This window comes from Castor canadensis, chromosome 2 (assembly GCF_047511655.1).
Source record: "Castor canadensis chromosome 2, mCasCan1.hap1v2, whole genome shotgun sequence".
Taxonomy (NCBI): Eukaryota; Metazoa; Chordata; class Mammalia; order Rodentia; family Castoridae; genus Castor; species Castor canadensis.
The window spans coordinates 90,634,043-90,660,105 of record NC_133387.1 but is presented as its reverse complement, the minus strand read 5'-3'; the positions used below and the strand labels follow the sequence as shown (position 1 = coordinate 90,660,105).

Genomic DNA, 26,063 nt, shown 5'->3' with positions numbered 1-26,063 from the left:
GAGATTAATAAAAAATGCCCCGCAGTTACATACAGACAACTTAAATTCATAGTCCTGTTGTCAACAGTCCTTTTGGCTGCCCAACCACCAGTAAATTTCTTAAGGACTATTTTCCCATGCCCTCCCTGGCCCATCACCTTTTGATTCTTCTCTCCCCACCCTTTTCCTTTCCTTATCTTTTATTTCTACCTTTCTCAGAGGAATCAAAAGACACTCCTGGAGTTTTTTACTCAGAGAAACTTTGACCATCTCTTTATCACTTTGGAGTCTGCTGACCTCCTTGTCCTCAATCCCTTACCTTCTGCTTCTCTCAACTTATTTTTTGCCTAAATATGGACCAGTTTCTTCACTCTTAGTGGGAATTATGTATTTACTTCTTTGTACAAGTATATAAGATTATGTAATTAAAAAACTCCATTGTATTTTTTTGTGTTTATGTAATTGTCTTCAGGGAGGGCAAGAAAGACATGGCTTGGCTATTGCACTCTAAGTACCTCCTCTACCCTTTCATGCATACTCTGAATAAAATTAGGAAGAATTAGGAAGAGAATAGGATAACTGAAAATTCTCCCATGTTTACATGCATATAAAAATGCTGATAAAGTATTTAAAACTACTTTTAAAAGCATTACTCAATTTACAATAAACAGAGAGAACTCTATAGGTGCCAGAAATGAAGGGTGAATTTGGTATCAGAGGAGCAAGCTGTAAACATGCCCACTGATTCTGCATCATGCAGTATGGGAGTGGGGCTGCTAAGTTCATGGCATCTAGTTAAGTATGTTTTAATACCTACACTAGGAAAGGATAAGGCCTTGGGCTGTGCAGTATGGGGAGTTGAATCTGAGACTTTTTGCCTAAACGCAGGCTCTTACAACATATGGCAGATTTTGTTTTTCAAAAATATTTGCATCTATATCTTCCATCCCACATGCTCTTCTTACAATGTGATGCTGACAAGCCTCCCACTGAGATGGGATGCTGTATCCTCTCTCTTAGAAGCTGGCTGGCCTGTAAATGTAGTAGAAATGGTAGGATGTGACTTGGAAAGCTAGATCATCAGAGGTAATGCAGCTTCCAGCTGCTGTTCTTATAGCACTGTTATCATGCTGTGAGGAGTCAGAGAGACTCCATGGAAAGCCCCCCTCTGAGCCCTTCCCAAAGTGCAGAATTATGAACAAACCAGTGGTGGTTTGAACTGTCTGTTTGATGTTATGTGTTACATAGCAATAGACAACTGGAACAAAGGACTATGTTCTCAGTGAAAGAAGAATCAGGAAAACAAAATACACCCATATGCATAGGGAGGTTAGGAAGGAGCTTGTTTGCTCCTTCTGGCTCTTGGGAAAAAAGACTTCCCAAGGCAATTGAAACTACTTGCATGGGCCAGGAATCCTTTCAGACTAATGAATTAAAGTTGGGTCTGGACTAATAATGACAGAATCAAATGCAAAAATCTGAAATACAACCAAAGTCATAAGGTTCTCTCATAGAGAAAATAAGGGCAATATGAGCTCACAGTCAAACAACAAACCCATATGGAGCAGCTCACTGAGCTTGAATCAGTGAACACAGCAAATAGAGAATCGTGACCTGAAGAACTCAAGATGACAAACTGAAAAAAATACAAACGAGTTCCATTTAAAAATTACTGAAGATGTAAAAAGAATTAAAACTCTAAGAAAGGAATAAAATGTTTTGAAAAAAAGGAGAAAAATTAAGACTCCATAGAACTTAAATGTAAAAAGTAGCATTAAAAAACTCAAAACCCAGTTTGTCTGACTGTGTTGGATAGGACTAAAAGGAGAAATAATGAACCCAATAAAAGATATATCTGAGGAAATTATCTAGAATGCAGCAGAGAGAGGTGATGAATGTAAAAGTGTGGGTATGCAATATGGAAGCCAGAAGGGAAAGATGTAGATAGGAATTCCAGAACAAAAGACCAGAAAGCATATGGGAAAACTAATAGCTCAAAGATCTAATGGCTGAGAATTTTCCAGAATTGATTAATGATATATGAATCTCCAGATTAGTTTCAAGTAGGAAAATAAAATTAACCTTTTGCTAGTTTCATTGCAATGAAACTGCAGCACGATAGGTAATAAGAAAATCCTAAAGATAATGGGAAAGAAAACACTCAATGGAATTTACTCATGGGGTCTGAGACTGAAAGTTTGGCTCTTTCATTTTGAAAGAACTTCAATTTTTAGCTAGGCCTATGTCCTCACACTCCCAAATAGAATGCATTTCCTATGTCCCTTGAAGCTAGGTATGACCATGTCAATAGAATGTAAGCAGAACTATCAGGAGAAGATTTCTGGAAAGTTCCTTGAGGCCCTTGTTTACCTTTATCTCTTTTCTTCATTATCCCTTTCTAAACTGCTCTCTGCAATACATATATGATGCCTAGAGCTCTAGCTACCATCTTTGACCACAAGGATATTGTCCATACTCAAGGGTTGATAAGTGATAATCTGGAGATTTTGTGGAATAACACTTCTAGATCAGTTCTGAAAGGCCTACTTCCAGATTTTTGCATAACAAAGACACAGACTTCTACCTTTTTTAATCTACTGGAGTTTTGAATCTCTGTTACTCAGGTCTATTTATTCCTGCTACACCTACCAAGGATTAATTATTAGACTGAATACAGACTTCTCAACTGCATATTTAGAAGCCATGGACAAATTGAATAGTATTTGTGTAGTGATAAAAAGAAAGTACTGTCAACTCGGAATCTATATTAAGAATAACACTGAAGAGCGAGGGAAAGTACACATGTTTTTTAGACAAACACATTCTGAGAGAATTTGACATGTGTGTGTATCCTTGATGAAAGAACTACTACTAAATGATATACTTCAGGAAAAAGGCAGTTAAACCAGGAAAGAATGAACCCCCAAAAATGATTACATGTTATAGATGTAATTCACAGTTAAAAATGTTAAAGAATATTGGAGTGATTTCTGCCATTTAAAAAAAAAGATTTATTGAGATGTAATTCTAGTACCATAATGTTTGCCCATTTAAAGTGTACAGGAAGTTTTTAGTATATTGATGGAGTTGTGCAATCATCATCATAATCTAATTTTAGAATTTTTTGTTACTTTAAAAAAAGAACTCCTTTGCCCAAAAGGAATCACTCTTCATTCTAAGACCCACACCTGTGATCCTGGGCAACAATTAATCTATTTTCTGTGTCTCTAAATTTGCCTATCCTGGCCATATTTTATAAGTGAATGCATATAATGTGTTGCCTGTTGTGATTAGCTTTTTTTTTTTCTTTTTGCAGCAGTGGGCATCTTGCATGCTAAGTAAGCCCTTTACCACTGAGCCATACCCCAGTCCATGACTAACCTTTTTGTCTTTTTTTAAAGTTAAGCTGCTCATTTCATTTTTATATAACATGTAACAGACAGTCAGAAGAACATTTTAGAAAATATCTGTTCACCTGTGAGACTAAAGAAGTTTGTCACTTGGGAGGCACAGGCAGGAGGATTATGAGTTTGAAGCCAGCCTGGGCTACAAAACAAGATCCTGTCTCAAAAAAGAAAAAAGTTTGTCTTATGTTGTTTGTCTTTATAAATCAGCCTATCCTTAAATCTTAACATACCTACCTAATAGATGTGATTGTACTACTTTTCTTAGGGCTTTATTAACTGCATCAGTAGCCATATTTTGGTTGAATCCTTATGTGGTGAAAAGATAACCATTATTTCTCTTTGAATGTTACTTTTCTTTAGGGCTAAATTAAGAAAAGAGTGAGATGAAAAGGACAAATCTTCATGAGGGCAGGTTTTTCTTTGAGGAAAAAGTGTGTCTATTGGAGCAGTCATGACTGAGCATGGTTGTTGTGTTAAAGCAAATAAATCAAGAGGATTTACTGTACCTGACTCCTAGTAGTAGAAATAGTTGAATTTCTAATATGAGTCTACTATTAGCTTCATGTTGGGACCTTGAGGCCCATGCTGTCTTGGTGTCATGTTGCGAGCACACTCACTGTGAGTAGATAGCTAGATAAATAGATAGACAGACAGACTACTATACTGAGATTTGAACTTGGCTTTGAGCTTGTGAGGCAGGTGCTCTACCTCTTGAGCCATGCCTCTAGCCTTTTTCCCCCTTTTATTTTAAATTTTATTTTATCATTGTTGCATTTACTTACATGTGTATACATTGTTTGGGTCACCTCCCCTCCCCTCTTTTTTGTCTTAATGGTTTCAAGGTTCAGCCATGCAGTATATGTAAGAATACCATTCCTTTTTATTGCTGAATAATGTTTCATAGTACAGACCTACCCCACTTTATTGTGCTCTTCACAGATTTGGGTTGTTTCTACTTTTTGGCTATTGTGGATAATGTGACTATGTGCATTTTTATACAAGTTTCTGTGTACGTATATTTTTTTCATTTATCTTGAGTATATACCTAGGAGTAGAAAAGGCAGAGCATATACTAATGCTAAGCATAGCCCACGCTGGCTTCCAACTCAGAACCTGGGATTATAGGTATATACCACCATGCCCAGTTAAATTCAACATTTTGAAGAGCTGCTAGATTTTTTTTCCAAAGTGTTTGCACTATTTTATAGTCCACTAGCAAAACACGAGGTTCTAATTTCTGCAAATCCTTCCTTACACCTGGTACAGTCATTTTTAAAACTTGTGAATGGTATTATAGTACGGCTTTGTTTTGCATTTCCCTAATGACTAGTGATGTTTAACATCTTCTAATATGCTTATTTGCCATACGCATATTTTCTTTGGAAAAGTAGTTAGCTTTTAATATAAAGGGAATCCCATTCTCTGGTTTTCTAGTTGAGGAGGATATATTTAAGATGGAAAACTGTCATTACAAGGAGGTTGCCAAACTTATTATGAATGAAAGATGGAAGAAACCCCACAAATCATATGCGGACCTTTCTTTTCCCTTACCAGTCACCAAATTCCACTGATTCTATCTCTTTCATCTATTTCTACTCCATTCTCATGGCCACAAATTTATTATAGTTCTTCATCATCCCTTATGTAACAGGTTCCACTGATCTTACCCTGTGAAATCAGTTTTTCTGCCTGCCAGAGCATTTTTCAAAAGATAAATTTGGCCATGTTATTCCTCTTCCTCAAAGCTCTTAGGTATCCTGCTCCCAGGAACCTGGACTACACACATCCTTTTCCACATTGTTCCCATGAAGTACAAACTAAAAACCCTGGATGTTATGCATAAAATAAACAAAAAAGAAGACACTGAAAGGTGGGGAACAGAAGGCACACTGACTAGAGGCTTTGAGACTCCCAAATAAACAATATGGTGGTGAGTTCCTTGGGTTTAATTTTGCTGCAAATATCCAAGGGTGGTGTTGAAAAAGTGGAAACCTGGAAATGCTGATAGATGCTCTTCCCTCACAAAAACACACAAACAAGCAAACAAAAAAACTCTCTGTTTTCTCTAGCCAAGGACCAGGAAAGGGACAGCCTTGCAATATGGAAAACTTTTAGACGATAACCACTTTGGCCAAACATCATAGAAAAAAGAAAAATAAAACAAAAAAAAACTGTGCTCTCATCCCCATCTGGCAGAAACCTGAATGTTCACCCTCAGAAGGCTATAGCAAGGTATATCAACACCCTCAGAAAAGGCCAACTGGGAACGGGGACTTTCATTAACACCAGCCTTCTCTCCATCACATGCCAGTGAGAAACAGAGGGAACCTGGCCTCCTACTTCATCTGACAGGAACAAAGCACCCCTCTCACTTCCTGCTGGGTGGTGTCAGAGGATGCTTACTGAAGAGTCACCACTTTTATCATTTCCCAATGGAATGGGGACATCCCTATCACAATGTCAGTAGAGACCACATTTGGAGCCAGGATTCTCACACCTCTCTGCTGTAACAAAGCTCCTTTCTTCCTTGGATATTAAAGGAACAATGGAGGCCCATTGGGGAACTTGAACTTCTACATCTACTTGGCAGTAGTAAGATAGTGCACCCTCTTTTTCTGCTGGTTCTTTGTCAGAGAGAGTCAGTTAAAAGAGGATATGCCTGAAGAAATCCATGCCAAGATACATCATAAACTTCTAAAAACTCAAGAGAAATCTTGAAAGCAGACAAAGAAAATAAATAACTTACTTATATATAAGGAAGTTGATTTGAATTATGGCAGATTCCTTATTAGAAGCCATGGAGGCACAATATTTTTCAAGTCATAAGAGGAAAGAACTTTCAATCTAGAATCTTATACCCAGCAAGTATATCCATCAGAAATGAAGAATAAAGACATTATAAGATGAATGAAAAATAAGAATTTGTTGCTAGTAGGTCTACTCTGAAAGAATGAGTAAAGAAAACTCTCTAAACAAAATGAAAACAAAAAAAAGAAGGAACCTTGGAACATCAGGAAGGAAGAAATAACACAGTAAGCAACAATAAAGGTAAATACAGTAGAGTTTTCTTCTCTTGAGTAGGATTATGTATGATGTTTGAAGAAAAAATTGTGTTATCTGATGTGGCTCTAAATATTTGTAAAGGAAATAGTATGTTATAAACAGGAAGAAGTGGAGGAATATAAAGTTAGTCTCCTATATTGAACTGGAAAAATGATGATGTCAGAAGACTGTGATAAGCTGTAGATATATTATATATATGTATATATATTCAAATATAGTATAATAATAATGTCTAATACAACTAGTTAGAAAATACACAAAGAGGTACATTATTGATAAATAACAATGGAATTCTTAAAAGGTTCAAGTAAGTCACAGGAAGGCAGAAAAAAGAAAATAGAGAAATGAAAACCAGAACAAACAGAAAACAGATTGGAAGGCCTAACATATAAATAGTTATATTAAATGTAAATCATCTAAATGCAGTAATTAAAAGACAGAGATTGGTATGGTAGATTAAAAAACATAACCCACTACGTGTTGTCTATACAACTGTATAATCAGGTTGAAAATAAGGGGATAGAAAAAGATAGCTCATGCAAGTATTAATCAAGGAAAATTGTAGTAGATTCATTAGACTTCAGATCAAATACAATTCAGAGTCAGAGAAGGACACTTTATAATGATATAAGGATCAACCAACCAAGATGACATCGCAATCCTGTATGTTTATGTACCAAATGTTAGAGTTGCGAAGTATGCGAAGAAGAATCTGATATAGCTAAAACAAGAAATAGACAACACCTCAAATTTAGTTGGAAACTTTAACATCCCTCTTTCAACAATAGAGCACTCAGGCAGAAAACCACTAAGATTTTAGTAGAACACAACACCATCGACCAACAGGATTAATTGACATTTGTAGAACACTCCACCCAACATTTGCAGAATATACAGTTTTCCAAAGTACTCAAAGGGCATATATCATGATAGTTCATATTCTAGGCCACACGACCTCAAGAAATTTAAAATAATGGAAATAATATAGAATGTAGTCTCTGACACAGTGGAATTAAGCTGGAAATCAATAAGAGGAACGTAAAAGGAAAATCTCCAAATACTTGGATATGAACCAACAGACTGCTAAATAATCCATGGGTTAAAGAGAAAGTCTTAAGGGAAATCAGGAGTGTGATAAATTGAATTCTATATATCAAAATTTATGGTACTTTGTTCATATGAGTTTGAGAGTAAAATTTAGAGCACTGAATGTGTACATTAAAAAAGAAGAAAAGCCCAGAGTCATAAGTCCTGCCTCAAGAACCTAGACAAACAAACCAAAATCAAGCAGCGGAAAAGAAATAATAAAGATAAAAGAACTAGTGAATTTGAAAATGGAAATATGCAGTGATGTGCTGCATGATGTTTCAGTCAGTGATGGACCACAATTCTGATGGCAGTCCCATAAGATTGCACTGCTTAATCAGCAGTCTTAGTTTGTGTGAGTGTACTCTATGATGTTGGTACAATGGGGAAATAGGCTGATACATTCCTCAGAACAAATCTTCATTTTTAAACAACACTTGACTGCAATAGAGAAAAATCAAGTAAACAAAGACCTGTTTCTTTGAAAGATCAAAAAGATTGACAAATCTCTAGCAAGGCTGACAAAAGAGAAGAGAGAGAAGACACAAATTACAAGTATTAGGAATGAAATGGGGTATCAGTACAGACTAAGCAGATATTAAAAGGATAATATGCAAAACTGTAGACAGCTCTGCATGGATAAATTTGAGAAGTTGGATGAAATAGACCTCTTTCTTGAAAAACGGAAGCTGTCACACTCTTTCAATATAAAATATACAATTTCAATAGTCCCAGTACTATGTAGTTAGATGCTCTCCCAAATAAATCTCCAGACACAGATAGTGTGGCTAGAAAGTTCTACCAGATTTTTAAAGAAAATGAATACCAATTCTGTACAACTTCTTCCAGAAAATAGAAGAGGACAGAATGCTTCCCAATTAATATATGAGCTAGCATTGTCTTGATATAAAAACCAGACAAAGACAGTATCAAAAGAGAAGATTACAGACCAATATCTTATGAAGATGGATGTAAAAATACTTAACAGAATATTAGCAAATATACTTCTCCCTCTGTCATAGAGAGAAATATATATATATATATATATATGTACACATATATATGTGTATATATATTACTAGAAATATATATATATATATATATATATATTTCCCCCCTATGGATGTAAGATCATTCATTATTCTAAGTTACTATAATCCACCATATTAGCAGGCTAAAGTAGAAAAATCACACAATCATATCAATTGGTGAAAAAAAGCATTGGCCAACACTCAATATCTGTTCATGATAAAAAAAAGTCTCAGAAAAATAAGACTTTAAGGGGAATTTCTCAATTTGGTAAAGGGCATCTATGAAAAACCTACAGCTAACATTAAAGGCAAAAAGGTGAATGCTTTTCTCCTAAATTGGGAATAAGATGAGCTTCTGCATTCACACACTCTTATTCAACATAGTGTTGGAGTTCTAACTGATGTATTAAGGGACAAAAAATAAGCTTAGTCATGACTAAGGCAGAAATAAAATTGTCCCTTTTGAAGATGACATAATTGTCTATATAGAAAATGTCAACATCCTCGTTGTGATGTTTTACTGTGATGTTACAAAATGTTAACACTGGGGAAGTGTACATAGGATCTCTGTATTATTTCTTACAACTCTTTATTTATGAATATACAAGTATCTCAAAATTGAAAATTTAATTTAAAAAGAAAAAACCTTTGCTGACTTCCTCTGGCCTACAGAATAAGGGCAAAGTCCTCGGTACACCAAAATCATGCCCTAATTTATCATTTAATCCCTAGAAAAATTCAAGTAGTTGCTCTCCTGTGATGTTTCACCCTTTTATGCCTTTGCACATATTGTTCCCTCTGCTTGAAATGTCCTTTTCCTCTGCTGATCACCAAACAAATCCATTCATCTCTCAAAATTCTGGTCATAGCTCAACTCTTGTAAAAAGCTTGGCCTGACTCCCAGGACAAAGTTAATAGTTCTCCCCTTTATTTCACATCTACATATTCCTGCACAGTTATATTATGCTTGCTTCACACAGTATTATTAATGTCTCTTTAATGACTCTCACCCCACTAGACGTTGAGTTCCTTGAAAGCAGAAACCATGTCTTGCCAGTCAGTGTAGATGTTCGGTAAATGCTTGTTCAGTTGGACTGGCAGCAGACCTTCACCAGCTCCAAACAGGGGTGAAAATGCATGCAACCCCTAGAAGTTCTTAGCATCCATACTTAGTTACCTTGCTAGAAAAAATTCAGGTGCATTTTGACTTAAGCAAAATTGTTTTACCAGTCAAAAGTTCCTGTGTTGCTTCCCTTTCACAAATCTTTATGGAGGACCTACTGTGCATCAAGCCCTGTGACTAGCCCCCTTCCCTGGACAGCAGGAGGCCATGGTGGTTCCATGGCTCCTGCCATGGTGTGCATTAGGCCTTGGCTAAGGCTTGAGTTGAAACCCAAGAGGACACATTCAGCCTTGCAGGTTGTGAAGTATGAATTCCAAGGTGCATCATCCTGTAGACTAAGTTCTGAACAACTCCCTGGGCAGCCTTAGGAGCTCTGCTGAGATGGTTGGACCCCCTGAAATAATTGTGTAGTTTCCAAGTCTATAAATTTTAAAAAGCTAGATTCCCTAATCCAATGGGGCAAGATAAGAAGGGACGTAAAGATGTGAGCCAATGGAGTCAGAAACTGAAAAAATAATTCATGATGTAATTGAAGCAGGAAGAAGGAAGAGAAAGTGGAGGTGGTGTTCATCCAAGGTTTTCATGTGGTTTCTACAGCCACATTCTAAAATGTAGACATTTTAGAAGCAGATGCAAAAGTTAACCTTGAAAGGACATTTGAGTGCAGGGGTATAAAATGAAATATGTCACAATTCTTTCCCTAAAGGAGCTTACTACTAACAGATGGCCACTGCCTGTATTTTATTACCAGCAACCAATAGTTTGGGCCAAAATCAGAAAAAGTTCTTCTCTGTGATCAATATGTTACACTAAATCTTTTTTCCCCCGTATCTTGTAAAAACTCCAAATCTCAAGCAATTACTTTCAAATGCTTTTATTTTTGATCACAGTACACATCTCATTTGAACATGTCTAGGATTATGTGACACATTTTTCCAAGTGCTCAGAGGTTTCATACTTACTGTATTATTGAATGCATCCCCACCAAGTTTTTGTAATGAGGTTAAAAATCAGCCCTGGAACTTCCCAAAGGAATGCCAGGCAGATTTACAAATGAATCATCCAGCAGATGGTAAGATTTGATATTTGCATGCTTTGCAGACATTAGCACACTTCAAGGTAGTTATGCATTGAAAATATTTCACTAAATTATGGGGAGGCAGTGCCTGAATTAGTGAAAGTCTAAATTATAGAAAATGTTAAAAAATTCTGACTTCTAACCTTCAAGGGTTCAACTTACACTAACCATTAGCAAAGTGTTTGTCAAATGGACTTTACTCTTAATAGATAAGCTTCTGTTTAATTAGTATACTAAATGAATGCTGTTGAAGTTTTTGAAAAGTCTCCCTTTAATCTTGTCTACATCATTACTCTCCTGAACAGATTCATTCTTTTTTTATGTATGGCAAAGAATAATTGAGACCTTTCCTCTTGGAATTGATGTTCTCACTATATAATGATCCACTGTACCAGATGAATTTCCAAATAGACTTTGAAAATTATGGAGGAGCTGTGCCTATCAACTGGAGAAGGACGGGTACAGGCTTTGCTTTGAAGCAGTTTGTGCACCACTATTCCTGCTCACTTTCTGGGCTTGGGTTATATATTGCTTATGGGGATAATTAGCTGCTTAAATACCAATGTCAGTCTTAGACTGGTTCTTTTTGCTGACTTTATCCGGCACCCCAATTTGACATGAGTGAAGCCTAGAATAAGCTATGTACCTTGCCTTGTGGAAAGCAACCATCTCTGTATGAATGTTTTTGTGTTCCATAATGATGAGACTAGGTAAAAATCCAAAATGAAACTCCAAATAAAATAGGAAAAACTAGGGAAATGAGTCATCTTCCTAAAGGCTTAGGGGAAAGGCAAACTTCTGCAAAAATAATTTAAAATAGAAGCTCAAGGAAAAAAATGTAAATACTAGCCTGCTTTTTCAATAGAACAGGTTCTGCCTGGAAGTGAGGGGGATGGGGGAAGGGGGAGGGAGGGCAGGGGGAAGAGATGACCCAAACAATGTATTCACATATGAATAAATGTATAAACAATTAACAAAACAAATTTTAAAAAGAAGCAAAAGAGCATAGCCCCTATGAGAGAAGAACAAAAGCCCAGAAGAAGAGAAGCAGGTGGTTTAAAGTTAGAGATGCAAAGGAAACAGTACAAAGAAAGCAAATATGCAATACAGTAATTAAAATCCACACTGATATGCAGAAATGATACTGAAAGAAATTTTGGTCAATGATTTTCCTCAGACTATAGAATGAAAATGTTGAGGAAAGATAGTAGGAGGTTAGAGAAAAAAGAACTATTATAATTAAACAAACCATAGGCCGGGTCCCTGTGGCTCATGCCTATAATCGTAACTACTAGGGAGGCAGAGGATCACAGTTGGAAGCTATCCTGGGGAAACAGTTTTCCAGACCCTATCTCAAAAAAAGCCAACACATAGCTTGCATCTGTTATATTGAACAGTTTTGGTCCTAATTAGGAATTATTATGTTAAAGAACTGCTGAACACCAAAACCAGATAATAGTGGCTTGAGGCCAACTTGGGCAGTTAAACCCTATTTTGAAAAACAAATTAAAAAAAAAAAAAGTGCTAGGGGATGTGACTCAAGTGGTAGAGTACTTTTCTAGCAAGCTCAAGGCCTTTAGTTCAAACCCCAGTACCACAAACAAACAAAAAGAATAAGAGTTCAGCAAGGAGACAGACTGTTAAGTAAATGTACTACATTATGGCTATTACATATTCCAGAAATAATGATTTACAAAATGTAAACTTATGCTTTATTAGTAAGACCAGGCAAATAGATAAAATGTTATAGGAGAAACCTTACTGAAAGTTTCCAAAACAAAAAAATTGAAACTTTACTGAGGGAAATAAAAATCTGGAATACATGCCACCTCTTGGGTGGCAACTGATAGAAACCCAACCCAAACTATCTAAAGCTCAAAAAGTGGTTTGCTGAAAAGATATTATAGAAGTTACAGTCTTACAGAAAGCATTGTAGAAGTTTGACAGATCTAAGAATAAGATAGAGTATGCTGCTCTTAGGACCTTTTCTCTTTTTTCTGTTTTCTGAAGGGTGGTAGCTTCATTTCTAAGACTCCTCCAAGTATTGGGACATGGATCCTAGCACTAGCAATCTCAGAAGAAAGAAAAAGAGTTCTTCCCTTTGGTTATAGGATGTAAAGTATCAGAGAAGTGTGGTTATCCAAGGTCAGATCACGTACTTCAACTGGTAACTGAGGCCAGGGCCATGAAGTCGCGTAGTTGAAAGTCCATCAGACAAGCATGAGTAATGTGGCAGGGCATGTTCCCAAAATCAGGTGAGAAGAGCTTTTAAAAATAGGGAAGAAAAAGTGTTGGATAGACAAATATACCAGGTGTACCATACAAAAAGGCTCCATCACATGGCTGGATGAGAGCATGATTATTTTGCTAAATAAATGAAGTAATCAATTATACTTTTGCTAACTACCACCATAATATAAATTTAAAAAGGTGATTTCCTTTAGAAATTAACAATGTGATTTTAGCTTTCTTTCCCCCCTAGTGATTAAGCAAGTAAGAACTAAAATACAGAGAATAAGATCTTGAATTATCAGATATTAATAGATATTAAAAAGATAATACAATGAAAAATAATGTGATTCAGTGTGAGAGTCACTTTTCTTTGCTGTGACAAAATACCCGAGCAAACAACTTAAGAGAGGAGGGACTTATTTTGGCTAACAGTTTCAGATGTTTCAGTCCATGGTGGGTGGGTCCATTGCATTTAGGCTGTAGTGAGGAAGAACATCATGGTGGTAGCAGGTGGTGGAGCAAAGCTGCTCACCTCATGGCAGCTTGGAAGTAGAGAGATGGAGAGAAAAGATCCCAGGACAAGATATATTCTTCAAAGTCATGCCCCAGTGACTTACTTCCTCCACCTAGGAAGTTGTCACCTCTTAATAGTCCATTCATCCATGAATTCATCAATGGATTAATCCAGTGATAAAGTTAGTGCCTTCATGATCCAATCAATAATCAAATGCTCATCAGCCAAGGGGCAAGTATTTAACACATGAATCTTTGGAGGACCTTTTTAGATTCAAACCATCATATCCAGGTGTTAAAAAGCAAATAAAATCAACAACAACATGATCTAGCCACTAAAAAAAAGGACAGGATAACTCAGAAATAAACTCTAGTGCATTTGAGAATTCATATGCCATCCCAAATCAAATGTATTCTTACATTTTGATGAGGGAGCCCTTCCTTCCACCCCCAATGTGTGTGATATGGAGGTAAATTTTCAAATCTCTTTGAAATTGCAGGAATTTTTGACAAGTTTCTAAAATTGAGAATTAGTATATTGAAAATAGTAGAATAATATCTATGTGACTGAATTAAGAGATTCAAAATGTTATCGATACTTTATGTTTTGTACTATCATTATTGCTTTGTTTTAGTGAGCTTACAGCTCTTCACCTGGAATTTATTATGTTCATTCTGATTCCTCTGTACTTCTGCCCCAATATTCCTACCCATTGGCAGTGTTAGGAACTTTGTCCTCTAGAGGTACAAACCCATGTTATAGATATTTTGGGGAACATTGAGGGTTTCCAGGAATGTTTTTTCTCCTTCTTTCAGGAGAATTAAATCTTTTCCTTTCTCTATACTTCACCAGATTCTAAATCCCCAGCCTTCTGCCAGCATAATCTTTGTGCATTTTTATCCAGAACCAAGTTGATAAGTCACTTGTCAGATTTAAATGGGATTACCACATCACCTTGAACTCCTGCTAGCAATTTATCAGGATGCCTCCCTTAGCCACACTACAGAATGAATCTAGAGTTACTTCTGATTTAGATTCTTCTTATCTCATTTTCTTGCTTTCTTGTCTTTTCTCAGCCCATTAAATTTACATTGCATTATTCATCCTCTCCTGCAGCCAAACTCCCTTTCCTAAAGCTGCAAACTGGTCTAACAAAAGTCTGGGTTCTCCCCAGTTGCAGACAAGGTGAATCTTGTTTCTTATGTAAAAAGTAGTGGGCTTCATATTTAGAAATGTGGCGTATTCTGCCTGAGCTACACTGGGTGTATCTTAGTTTGCTCATAAATTACAAACGGTGTGATGCATCACTCAGAACCATGAGTGAAAATGGAGGTTTGGGATCAAAGCAATCTATTGTTTTCTAACTCTGTGACCTCTTCTAAAATTTGATCTTTTGGAGCCTTAATGTCTTAGTGTTCAACAATGTTTCAGTAATACTTACTTTGAAGGGTTGATTTGATTATTAAAGAAGGTAATTCAGGTTCAGGCATCATGACAAAACACAGCACCTAGCAAGTACTGAGCACTGTTTGTCACATGAGAATCTGAGCACTTATGTTCTCTTGGTGTGTCAGTGGTACAGATGCTGCGAGCAGAGTTTGTGAGTCTAGAGGATTTATAATCAGTCTGGAGCGTTTATGGGGGTACATGGAAAGTTGTCTTTGCAAAGAGAAAAGAGAGATTTATGATAGGGACAGAGAGGGAAGAGAACAGGAAAGGAGAATATGGTAGGCATTGAATCAAGAGCAAGCCAGGGGAAGAGGACAGCCAGGGGTGTGGAGGGGAGCAGGGGAAGCAGATGAGATGAAGTGGGCTGAATGGAGTTGTTCATCTCCTGCACCTGAGCCCCAATATTTTTGGTGCCCTGAAGGCTTACTTTACCTATGATTTCTCATGGGTTTTTGATGTTATTGAGAAAGACCTGTGTGGCTCTTTGTTTCCATATTTTTGCCTCTATTTAGTCAAAAACATTTCATGCTTTCAATATCAGCTTAAAATAAATCAGAACGGGGGAATTTTACTTTTCATTTTGTCAGAGAAGACTTTTCCAGTGCTCTTGGAGAGTATTCTGCCCATGTACATGGAAGATCAGAGGAAGAGGTTTTCTTTCCACACTCAGAGTTCAAGGAAGAGAGATTTTTCTCCAAAGACTCACACCAGACTGAGCTGGGATGAACCAATGCAGGGCCCCATTGTGACATTTCTAAGGCAGGAATGAGTAACAAATAGGATTCTGCTGTATTTTCTAGAATACAAAGACTGTTTGGGCACCCTATATGTCCCAAAGATGCCCACATCTTTGGAGCCTGGCTTCATTTCTTCTGGGTGCTTTTTTAAAAAACTGTGGATACATCATTTTCTCTTAATTTCTGCCCCAGAGATTCTCTAATTATTGGAAATTGCCCCATACTCGTGCATGGGTAGACCCTGGAAAAGATAGGGAATTAACATGTACGGGTTATCTTTGCCCACAGGCAGGACAGCCTGCAGATAAACACTTCTTTCGTTGCTCAGGGGAATCATTGGGGTATCTTCCACAATGCCTCTGAAGACTCCTGTAGCACTGATCCCCAGTTGACCTGTCCAACAGGTCAGCAGATGACTGACAATAAAAATAGAGTTTGTTATGCACATAGATATCAATTAGAGAGGGCACATCATACCATGGGGGGTCATGAAAGGAAGCACTGATGTTGGTCATGAGGCAGGAGGAGATGGGGGCTTAGTGGTAAGGGACTTATTATGATTTCTATGGGAAGGAACAGGTGAGGCAGTGCAAGCAGATTTAGGATTGGCAAGTCTGAATAATTTCAGTGGAGTATTAGAGATGTCCCTAGTCATCAGTATGTGCCCATTCAGGTAGACCCTCTGATCCTGTGGAAACTGCTTCATACTCACGCATGGGTAGATCCAGGAAGGCACTGTCTCTCTGTATAAGGTGATATTGTTTGTTTACTCTTTAAAAATTGTTAAAGCTATTCTTACTCACATTTCACCTTACTGTTTTATTTTTTGAAAAATAGTTCATCATTTATTCATTAATTCAGTCATCAAGCATGTCCTTAAGGCATGCCAAATAGAATCATGGGTTTACTGATTGTTCTAATTCAAACTCCACATCACAGGGCTCTTTAGCACATTTTCCCATTGTCTTATTGATATTATTTTTCCTAAAGCAAGAGCTCTCATGATAAGTTGCTAATTTTCTATCACCTACAGTATATATATCACACTTTAGAATTAATGCTTCATGGTTATCATTGACACCAAATCAACTAAAGGAAATTCAAGATTTCTTCACAGGGTGTGTGTATGTGTACACATAGAATTGATCTCTTAAAGATGCACCATTGGAGAACAGTATTTCAAAAGATGCTAACCTCTAACTTTCAATTATGGTTATATATATAAGTTATGTTTATTTGTTTCTGTTTGCTCCAATTTTAGGGCTTATTAATTCCTTAGTGATTTTGTTTTTCAAATATTAAAGTACTTACGTAGTTCAACAGCATAAACTATCTATAGATGTGAAGACATTCTCTCATCTCTAGTGTGATCTCCTTCTTCCCAAATCATCTCTTATAGGAATCCATTTTCATGGTTTTTGGTCCATTTTTTTTTTTGTGTGTGTGTGTTTTCACAAATATAAGCAATACGTTTCCTTTTGTTTCTTACTCAAGAGATAGCAAAATATAAATTATCATGTATGTTGCTCCTCCCTTATAATAAATCTTGGAAATTACTGCTTATCAGCTTACAGAATTCTTTCTTTTTGGGATTGGCATAGTATGCCAATGTATGGATGCTCTATAATCAATTCAAGGGGCCACTAAATGTAGTTATCCCAATTATAGGAGAATTTCTCAAAGAGTGTAGCAAATGTTGGTCATAAACAGTGGGAGGATTTTGTTGGTGCTAAAGGATAATTTTTAAAAATTCACATAAAGTAACCATGTGTCCAAGATCTCAGTTAACTCATTAATTGATGAAGAAACCATTAAAGTGTTGCAATTAGTTTGGAGGAGAATCCAAAGAGTAGATACATATATAAGATCATTCAGGAATCCTGAAATGAATTTGCTTAATAGATGTAAAACTTTCAAGACTTATCAGCATCTACAAGGAAATACTTAGTTGCATTCCATGAGACCTTGTTTACATTTCTATAGACAGGTACCATTTGCATTACCTTCAGCTTTTTCCAATTTGTAGGAATGTAAAATAGTTTCAAATAATGAAAGGTAGAGATAACCTGCCTGGGAGGGGGAGGTAGACAGAATAGTCAATGAACTTTTTTGTCCATTTTGAAATCTTCAATTTTTCCTTGACAGTTTTTGCAAAGGGGTTTTTGGAAAACAGTTCACTTTTCTAAAAAGTGTCAATTAGCAGCTGCATTATTATTATTTTATTATTATTATTATTGGCTCTTCATATTTTCTTCAGTGAAGATATGATGCATGAAGGTTTCTGTGTGTATTGAACCATTCAGCACACTTTGACATGCTCAGCACTGCACTACAGTATTGGGGGAGCATAGATCTAAGTTCACTCTGTTGGAGGTTTTCATGAATCAGTGGGCTTATCCTGTAGGCATACGCATATTCTTACGTTTTCCCATGATGCAGGCAGTTATCAATCATTTGCCTCCTGAAAGAGATTAAAGCAGAAATAAACATTTTCCAAATGATGTCCATATTTCTCCAGTTTCCTGGACCTCACTGGGATCTGTGCCTTAGGGCTAGGTTATAAGTAAGGCTGCATTAATGAGGTCTTATAATTAAATCCTGTGGATGGAGCCCAAGTTCTACTTAACTACAGTTTGTCTCAAGTAGGGTAATGGCTAGAATAGCCCAGGACAGGGATAGATTTTGATATCTCCTTTCATTAAAAGTTCATTATTTTAGCTTTCTAACTTTTGCTTGAGTTTAATAAAGAAGGTATTTTTTTCACTTTGTCATGCTGTGAACATTTTTCCTCTCAGTTGTGATGGAAATGTTTTTTACTCACGTACTCATCATCTGCATGTTTTCTGTTCATGAACATGGAGAGGATCGTCGTCTGAGTTTTCTTTCTTGAAACACTACTTTGCCAAACACAATTCAACTGTGGATACAAAGCTGCTCTAGCCCAGAATCTTCTGATGCCTTCACAGTCTACCTGTCTGTCCAGCAGACTCCTCCATCTGTCTTACTTTCTCTCTTCTTTATCTTCTGCACCCAAGTCCTGTTGATTCTATTTGCTTTTCTATCTGTCTTTAACATCACTGACTTTTCCTAGCAACATATTTTTTTTAACAGCTGATTTGCTGCACCCCAGTTCCAGGCTCATGAAGCAACACATTCTCCATGTCACCAATTTCCAACATTTTCTTGAACAAAGTCTCTCCTCCCCCTTGTAATTAAAATAAATAAATAAATAAAACAAAAAAAACACATAAAATGCCATGTGGGAATAATTGTTCTCTGAATTCTCAATGGTCAAGAGAAAACTAGGCCATTTCCATTTTTCTTGTTTTCCAGAACATTAAAAAAGAAAAAGAAGGAATGCCAAAATAGTCATAAAAATTGTAGTGTGTTTTATCTGTGCACATTTAATAAGTTAGTAGTTTTAATAGGAGAAAAAGTATGCAAAATAATTATGCCTTTAATAAGTGGAGGATTTATTAAAATACCAATTCCTCATGTCTTATGGATGGCACAGTTTGGATAGGGGGCCATCTTTTTGTTATGTGATTAATATGTATGCATTTGGCTGCAAATAACCAAAGACCTGATAGTGTAATGAGTAGGTATTTGTCTCACATCAAGATGTTTGAAGATGAGGGAGATCAGGGCAGCAGTTTGGCTGTGTTGTTGTAGACTCAGGCTCTTTTCATCTTTCCACTCAGACATATGCAAGATACAGGCTTTTATCATGATACTTATTACCTAGTGGTCACAAGATAGCACTGCAGCTTTAACAACATAACCACCTTTCAGCAGGAAGAAGAAAGCCAGGAAAAATGGGAAAAGAGGGAAAGCAACAAGAAATGTCTCCCTATTTTTATTCGGAAAGAGACATTAACCTCAGGAATTCCCACCTACCTTTCTTTGGGTCAGAATTATAACACAAGGCTAGCTATACCTATATCAGCATCAGCACCAAGACAAACTGGGAGATTGAGTATATTGTTTTGCTTCTTAGAAGGGAAAGGCAAGTGGAAGGGGAGCTGAAGGTGAATGTTAAGTTCGTGCTATTTATATCTTACACCACAGTCTTCTTTTAGCACATCAGTGTGTCTTTGTAGCTATTAGTGTGTCTTTTGGAGGCATCATTACATGTCTGCTTGGGACCCATAGTGGAGAGGTGGCTTGGATCTCATATCCTTTTGATTCACTGCCTGAGAAAATAGTGAAAACGCTATTATGAATTTATGAATGCTTTTCAATGAATTTGTGGTTTAGTAATCACACCTGCAGATATTTAAGAATTAGTCATATGTGTGTGCAAGGTTGTGTTATTTCTGTTACAGATAATATGCCTGGTTTCATTGTACTCTTGGAGCCCTTCCTGTAATTCACAGGGTCAGTGCTCTAAGCATGCCAGTCTCCTTTCTAAAACATAGACATCTTAAAAATCTTGCATTCTTTTTTACCCACAAGAGAAATTTGAAACTGATTAGTTTAATATAAGTACTTTATTTACAACTGCTCCAACTAGCCTTCAGGCTTTTCTCAAAGAGAGCACCCCCTCTCTTTGCTCCAGTCTCAGTGAGCAAGTTTGCTGTGCCTCTGAGCTTTGCATATGTCTGACCCCTGACTGTTGTGCTTTTCCTGCTTTAGCACCATATCCTATGCTATATTCTCATGTAGCTTTCCTGAGGTCCTAGGATGGTAGGTGAGCCCTCCTCAGGTTCCCTCTTAGTTATGGCATATTACCCCTCTCCCCTTTTTTGTGATTGCTAATGGGTCAAAGATACAAAGATACACCACTGAATTTAAAAGAAGACTGTATAGAAGTTATAAATAAGATTCACTGAACATTTATGCCCAACACTTCCTTCCACTTTCCCAACTCCTCACTTATCTTTCTATTTTCGGGCCTGGAGTGGGACCTGGCACATTAAGGGAATTCGGTATGTTTATAGAATGAAAAAAATGAGGGAAATGTTGAGAAATGCATGTCACAGCCAGTGTGAACAAGTACGTTAACCTGACTAGGGGCGCCTGGGGATTAGAAGAAAGACAAAGACAGACATTGAGAAAAGCTGGGATCAGGTGGGTCGGATGCTCCTGATGAGAGACACGGGTGACCGGGTGACCCCCTCTGCATTCAAGTGTGTTTTTTAATGCAGTGCATATGGAAGTCAAGTGAGGTTCTCATGGGCCAAGTCACATAGTCAGCAGGAACAAGGACACTATGGTGAGTTGTTTTTCTATTCTAGCTGTCCTTGTCTACCTTTAGACAAGGACACATAAGGCAAAAACATCCTGCTTCCTGTGCAAGGCAGCCATGCTGAACCTTGTCCATTTCCTTTAAGCTGGGGCCATGCCTTTGCAGCTCAGAGGTCCTTGACATGGCCATGACCACGTCAAGGTTTCTTCTCGGTCCATTCGGTTACTGGTCTCCCACAAATGCACAGGAAATTTATTGTAAGGCCATCATAGACCAAAATTGAGAAAACAGGCTGCTCTTGTTCCTGGAGTGAGTTTCGTTCACATACAAGAGGTTCTCATTGTCATACAACCAGACCTTCATTTACAAGACCAGATCCTATTAAGATAGATGATTAGGCCTTTAAGAAAAACTGTCTTATATTTTGGGGGTTTGAAAGCCTGTTTCCTGCCAGGCATGTGCTCTTTTTTTTTTAAATTTTGGTGGTACCAAAGTTTGAACTCAGGACTTCCACTTGCTAGACTTGCTAGGAAGGCACTCTACCACTTGAGCCCCACCTCTTGCTTTTTGTTTTATTTTTCAAGTAGTGATTCTAGTTCCAAAGCTGTCCTTAGACCACACTCCTTCTACCTATGGCCTTCTGTATAGTTGGGATGACAGGCCTCTGCCACCACACCCAGCTTATTTATTAAGATGAGGTCTTGTTAATTATTTTCTCTGGGGTGGCCTGGGTCTTGATGAGGTATCCATGTGCACACACATCTCTTTACAGCCACCTGTCACATGCACAATGTGCATTAGCTGGTACTGCTTCTGACACCTCCCCGCACATCATTCATGTCCCTTAACAAGCCTTTGTGTGAATTAGAAAGAGACATTCCTTCTGCATGGACAGGGTGGGAAAAATCAACTCCCTCTTGATGGACACAGCTCCACTTGTGTGTGGCTTGGCCACCTGACAGTGTTTTTGTGCATTGACAAAATGTTTCTTTCTTCTGACTAGAGCATAACTGGCAGAGCCAATGGCAGCAGTAATGGTAATGTTCTCAAACTCTACTTTAAAAAATTTTATTCATAGGCTTCTTTTATAAAGTTCATAGAAGGGAGTCTTGAAACTTGGCCTTGGGCAAGCTGAGATCTTAGGAGAAGCTTGTGTCTGAACATCACTACTCTTCTCTAAAATGGCAGTGCTTTGTATACTTACAATTACTGAATAAACATCTCAGTAGAAACCTGTGGTGCTAACAGGTTTTGGGGGCTGATCACTTCCTGAAGGAGACAGGATTTATCCATAATACCTATCTATAAGTCAAAATATTCAGTGCTAGCCTATTTTCTGCATATAAATATTAAAATTCCTGAGTACCTCATAAGTTACTACTGACCAGTCTCTTCTTGAGCCTCTGGCATTGGTGGATATGATGGAAAATGTACAAATCTCCCTGCTCTGCTTTCAACCACCCTGAGTGGGAAAGGCAGGACAGAGTTGGTTGGTTATTCACCTGCACATCATTTTTTCTCTCATCCTCAGGGTCTAAGTCACAGAACTGTCTGTGGAATTCCCTCATTGACGGGCTTACAGGGAATGTCAAGGAGAAGGCAAGGCCAACAATTGTTCAGGATACCCGGCCCCCAGAGGAAATCTTAGCAGATGAATTGCCGCAGCTGGATAGCCCAGAAGCCTTGGTGAAGACATCTTTCAGGTTTGGTGGATGAGAACTCAGTTTGTTCCTTCTTATCTGCTTGAGGAATTGTTTCAATCCCATTGGATGCCTAGTCAGCAGGGCCAGCAAACTGGTTTCATCTTTTTGCACTGAGTAAATTAGAATTGATGAAGGAGTGTGGGAGTCAGTGCGGGATGGACTTGTGGCTGCATTTCCTGAATGGAGTGAAGATGCTATCAGTAGTTAAGTTGCTGTTGGTATTTAATTGGTATTGACATTTAAATGCTGAGACACAGGACTTCCTGGTGTTGGCAATTTAAATTGGATTGATGAATTTTTTGTTTCAAAGGAGGATGACATATCCAGATAAATGCACAGAGAAAGAGCATGTGGTTGAGTTCATTCAGTCCTGTGTCTTTAGAGTCTCTTGCTGGGTGTGTGTAGGGGCGGAGGGTTCTGGTTGTCAGAGAAGAGAGAGCTGCTGCTGACTGAAAATAACACTGAAAGTTCTGGCTTCTACTCTATTCTTGTTTATAATTTAGTACTGCATAACCTTGCAGAGAACTCTTATATTTTCTTTTCATATTGTACTCCATTTTTATCACATTTCTGTCCCTTTTTAACCCATCTTTTGAAAAAGTCAATCTGGGTTATGAATATGATGTAAAAAAGGGAATTTCTTTTTCTGAAAGGGTCATACAGTAGTACCTACAGTACAGTAGTCAACTGGAATCAGAAAGTAAGATTTCGTGTTTCCAGTTCTCCCTCCTCCCCTCTTTTCTTCCTGTTACCTTACTTTTACCTCTGTCATTTTCCTTTCTGCTACAGACTTTCATACTCTTCGTATGAAAGGTTAATGAAGACTTCAGACAACTCTTGAGCCCATGAAAAAATATATATTTTTCAAAAATATATTTGAAAAAATATATTTCATTGTGTAGAAGTTCTTATGCAGATTGAATTATAGGTGAATTCTGAAGAGAAGTGATGAGTAGGAACTTGGATTTCTTTATGCTACATTGGCATGACAAGAATTTCAGGAAAATGCTTTGTTCATTCTTAGAAAGGGCTTGGTTATTGCATTATAAAATTTTTTTATGCATTTATTCATGTGTATATTTGGGTCATTTCTCCCCTTTGCCCCCCACCCTTTTCCCCCTCCCCCTTCCCTTCCAGGCAGAACCTGTTCTGCGCTTTTCTCCAGTTCCATTGAAGAACATAAACAAGCAATAATAAGAAAGACATAGCATTTTTGCTAGTTGACATAAGGACAGTTATACAGAGAGAGTCCTAGCATTGCTTTCATGTACAGATGTGTCACAACCCAGGTTGAGTCATCTCTAACTGATCTTTACCACTGGTTCCTGATCCCCTTCTCATGTTGACCTCTGTTGCTTTAAGGTTTCTATATTAATTCCTTTGGAGTGGGGACATCAAATGCTTTCATGTTTTGGGTTTTCTATCTAACCCTGTACCTCCCATATATGTTCTCCCCTTGTCGTGTAACCCAAGTCCTAAAACATTGTTGTATTTGCCCTTGATCTAAAGACCGCATATGAGGGAGAACATATGATTTTTGGTCTTCTGAGTCTGGCTAACCTCACTCAGAATGATGTTCTCCAGTTCCATCCATCTACTTGCAAATGAAAAGATTTCATTTTTCTTCATGGCTGAGAAAAATTCCATTGTGTATAAATACCACATTTTCTTGATCCATTTGTCAGTAGTGTGGCATCTTGGTTGTTTCCATAACTTGACTATTGTGAATAGCGCTGCAATAAACATGGGTGTGCAGGTGCCTTTGGAGTAACCTGTGTCACATTTCTTTGGGTATATCCCCAGGGGTGGGATTGTGACTAAAATAAAAACCACTCCTCTTGAGAGAAGTTCCTCCTGTGAGTCTGCAATTCTCTTTAAGTGACTGTGGCTTTCTTGGTTTATGTGCTCTAACCTTGAAGCCAACCTCTTCACAATGTTCTCATAAATATTTCTTCTACCTCAACCAGATTCATTGTCTTCTTCAATGAACAGCTAGAGTTATTTTCACAGAAAGAGCATCTTATTTGTGGGCCCATCTCCATTATCATCACCCCTTCCCTTTGTGCTTTTTAATAAAGAGAATGGAGTGGAACCCTTGTGATCTGGTGCTGTTGAATTCATGAATTGCTGAATGCTCAAATAAACTCCTTAAAGCTTTAAGAAAATAGTAGAGAGAATTTACTGGTTGATGGCACTGCATTTTATCTGCTAGTTCCATGTGTCAGTGTCTTGGTTCCTGAAATAGATTATACATTTGTAACACTTTGCACAGTAGAAAGGACATAGCGGGTACAAATATGCCAACCTTTTAGCAACTGATGTTAGAAATCCATTGGCTCTGGCCATTCATTTATTGGTGCCCTTAAAAATAACTGTGTGCTATTTTTGAAACCATTCATCTTCCCAAAAATGATAGTTGATCTCAATGGCAATGTTAGGTGGTGAATGTTCTGTCACATGCCTATCCTTAACTGTAGTAGTCACAATCAGTTGTAAATAAGTTATTATAAGGAAAGTACTCAGGTATGGGAAAAATCTACTTATTAATCAATAAATTAGAGTAGTATCAAGATTACTCTTGTATTAATGCACTATTTTATTTTGTTCCTTTTTTCTTTTTTGGTGGTACTGGGATTTGAACTCAGAGCATTGGGCTTGATAGAAAGGCACTCTACCACTTGATTCACAACTCCAGAAATTTTGTACTGGTTATTTTTGAGATAGGGTCTCACTTTTGCCCTAGACTTCTTGAATGGTGATCATTCTATTTTTGCTCTCAGTACTAATGATAACTCTTCACCACCATGGGGCAGTCTTTCCTCTGCAGAGATTGAAGTGTTGGGTTTTTTTTTTTTTTCTCTAACTCTGAAATCCAGACCTCAGTCACCCTGCCCTGTGTGGTGTGTGTGTGTGTGTGTGTGTGTGTACACATATGCACACACAAAATTGGGGGATCTCCACATGTGATTGTTAACATGCTGTACCTCTCAGTTCTGGGGGCTTTTATTTGCTGAGAAGGAACACATGGCTTCCAGAAATCACCATGGTCTGTTTTCTTATAGCTCCTCTGTAGTCATTACCATTGAGTGATACAGGATAAGTGACAACTTTGGTTACTCACTTTTCTTTCTCCTTGTTCATGCTTGGAGGGCATTTGGAATCTAGGGACATGAAATATAGTTGTTAGCACTTACTATCAAGCAGGATCCCAAGTACAATAGCAATAAGCCTACTGTGCCAAATTATTGGGAAATACTAGCTTTTCCTGGGGTTCTCCTCCCTAACTACTCCAAATGGCTCCTGGGGCTTCCTGACAGTGATTTAAGTATCAACCCATATCCAGCTTTGCCTTCTATCATCTGCCAGGGAAAAAGGGTCTTATCTAAGGGTCACTTTCTGACCTCAGAACAGCATGGGTCAATACCACGGACCCAGATCTCTTGCTTGTGGTGTCTCTTTGCAATGCCTCTGTT

General features: G+C 37.6%; 1 protein-coding gene across 10 annotated transcripts in view; it reads left to right on the top strand.

Annotated features, from left to right (window-relative positions):
- Pde1c (phosphodiesterase 1C) overlaps positions 1–26,063 on the top strand; it is a 486,798-nt gene that overhangs the window by 91,125 nt on the left and 369,610 nt on the right. For 9 of the 10 annotated variants that reach the window (XM_074065259.1, XM_074065258.1, XM_074065263.1 and 6 more), the window contains exon 3: positions 22,419–22,590. In XM_074065259.1, coding sequence (XP_073921360.1) covers positions 22,419–22,590 — 172 coding nt within the window. Of the gene's footprint in view, positions 1–22,418; positions 22,591–26,063 lie in introns of those variants that run through there. The other variant, XM_074065266.1, reaches the window with a different exon arrangement.